Genomic DNA, 1,830 nt, shown 5'->3' with positions numbered 1-1,830 from the left:
GATGTGCCTGATAAGGGCCATAATTTGCGCACCTTCATATTACTGAGGAGCCATATGTGCGGTCACATTAGCATAAAGGCTGTCAAATTTAACTTTTGTTTGAAGTGATCTCCAATATCATATAATCCAAAAACTTTTTGCATATGACTAACTGACACAGGGCAAAAGTTTAAGGTTGGCAGTTCGAAAAGCTAGCTAGAGGAATAAAAGGCATGCAATAAAGATTGATAAACTACAATTAATCTCATGTGATAATTATCATTGCTGGATAATTTAAATTGCTACGTCTAATTAATTATTAGACCAGCAAAAACTGGGTACAAATTGACATGTGGCTGTCTAGTAGCCAGCTGCTAGCATCATCATGAGGAGGAAAAACCAACATCGAACGCTTGCAGTTCTTGCATCACTGGGCCGAATATATCTACGGTATCCTCATAGCACGAATCACCGGACAGAGAGTAATAATCAATTTCGCTATCTGATACGAATGGTTGTGTCCAAAAATCTCTAGCACTGATATCTTCGAACAGACTGTTAACGGCAGATCCAACTGCATGATGATCAGAGCTCGATGTTGATGCAGCCAGATTAATTTCTTGCCTTTCTGCTTGATCACTCTGTGAGGTTTCTTCATGCTCTTGATCAGCTGAATCTGTCTTCTTATCGATCTTCTTCTTCAAGTGGGTGTGCCAATAGTTTTTTATTTCGTTATCTGTTCTTCCCGGTAGTTTTGCTGCAATCAAAGCCCATCTGCAAGTATTGATATAATTAAAATCATTAGGTGGCTGCTCGAGTTCGAATCCTGAAAGTAACAGATTGATAAAAATAATCATCCGTTTCTGGGGTAATTTTTACACACTTGCTAGGATCAATTTGATTGCCAAAGGTCATCAACTAAAAATTTTCATGAAAAAATTGAACAAGTGATGAATGTGAAGAGTAGTACGAACTTATTGCCATGTTGTTGGCGTGTTTTGATGATAGTATCCTCTTCTTCCTTGGTGTAGTTCCCATGTTTTATATCTGGCCTCAGGTAGTTCATCCACCGCAGCCTGCAACTCTTGCCACTCCTTGATAGACCTGTAATTAAACAACAATCATCAACAGCAAAAAATAAAGATCCCATATGTATACGGATACTTTAGATAGCAATTTTTATTAATTAATGTGATCAATTAATTACCAGCAAACTTGGGGAGTTGAGTCCAATTCCAGTGGCCATATCTCAGAATATAAGCTCTTAACTTATCATCTTCTTCTTTACTCCATGCACCTCTCTTCATTCCTTTTTCATCATACGTTGGGGCTCTCACCATTTTTGATAACTCACTCACCACTCTTTACTCTCTTCTGTGGATGTGTTGAAAATCTTAATTTGCCCTCCAAATCCTTTTTATACAGACCATCAATTGAAAAACACCAACGTGTGAAAAGTAATTTAGTCATCACATTAATTCACAGCCATTTTTAAAGAAAGACTCAATCTGGATAATAGTAATTTTCACTGCCCTGGATGGTTCTTTCAAGCATTATCAGAAAAAAAAATTGTAAATTGAGGGGCCCTAATTAAATTAAGTCTCGCATGTGACGAAAGGAAAATGGGTGAGTATTCTTAATGGTTGATATTCATGCAAGGCTCTGCATTCATAATCCGAAACCCTGAAATTGACGTTTTCATGCGGCACGATGACTGTTGTCTTCAGTGTGAGATGGCGGTTCGCTGACGCAAAAGGTATTATCTCAGCTTTTGTTTGCACTTGCACGTTTGAGCTCTTTTCAGAGAACACAAATCACAAAGGTCCCTTTTTCACACGTTAAAGATTATTA

General features: G+C 37.8%; 1 protein-coding gene across 1 annotated transcript; it reads right to left on the bottom strand.

Annotated features, from left to right (window-relative positions):
* Positions 1-359: 359 nt before the first annotated feature.
* Positions 360-1,431, bottom strand: LOC18051215 (transcription factor MYB58). The gene is made up of 3 exons (XM_006446527.2): positions 1,187-1,431; positions 954-1,083; positions 360-753 (listed from the first exon to the last, which is right to left on the bottom strand). Exons 1-3 carry the CDS (start codon positions 1,317-1,319, stop codon positions 363-365), a joined length of 654 nt encoding a protein of 217 aa, XP_006446590.1. The 5' UTR covers positions 1,320-1,431; the 3' UTR covers positions 360-362.
* Between the last annotated feature and the right edge of the window lie 399 nt (positions 1,432-1,830).

Source organism: Citrus clementina, unplaced genomic scaffold, assembly GCF_000493195.1.
Source record: "Citrus clementina cultivar Clemenules unplaced genomic scaffold, Citrus_clementina_v1.0 scaffold_2, whole genome shotgun sequence".
In the NCBI taxonomy this organism is placed as follows: domain Eukaryota; kingdom Viridiplantae; phylum Streptophyta; class Magnoliopsida; order Sapindales; family Rutaceae; genus Citrus; species Citrus x clementina.
This window is presented reverse-complemented; position numbering and strand designations above follow the sequence as displayed.

Bases quoted from the DNA above. Each gene is read 5' to 3' on its own strand.
- LOC18051215 (XM_006446527.2), bottom strand. From the start codon at position 1,319: ATGGTGAGAGCCCCAACGTATGATGAAAAAGGAATGAAGAGAGGTGCA. The intron at 1,084-1,186 runs GTAATTAATTGA...GTTTAATTACAG, and splicing joins TCAACTCCCCAAGTTTGCTG to GTCTATCAAGGAGTGGCAAG. The intron at 754-953 runs GTTCGTACTACT...CAATACTTGCAG, and splicing joins CGCCAACAACATGGCAATAA to ATGGGCTTTGATTGCAGCAA.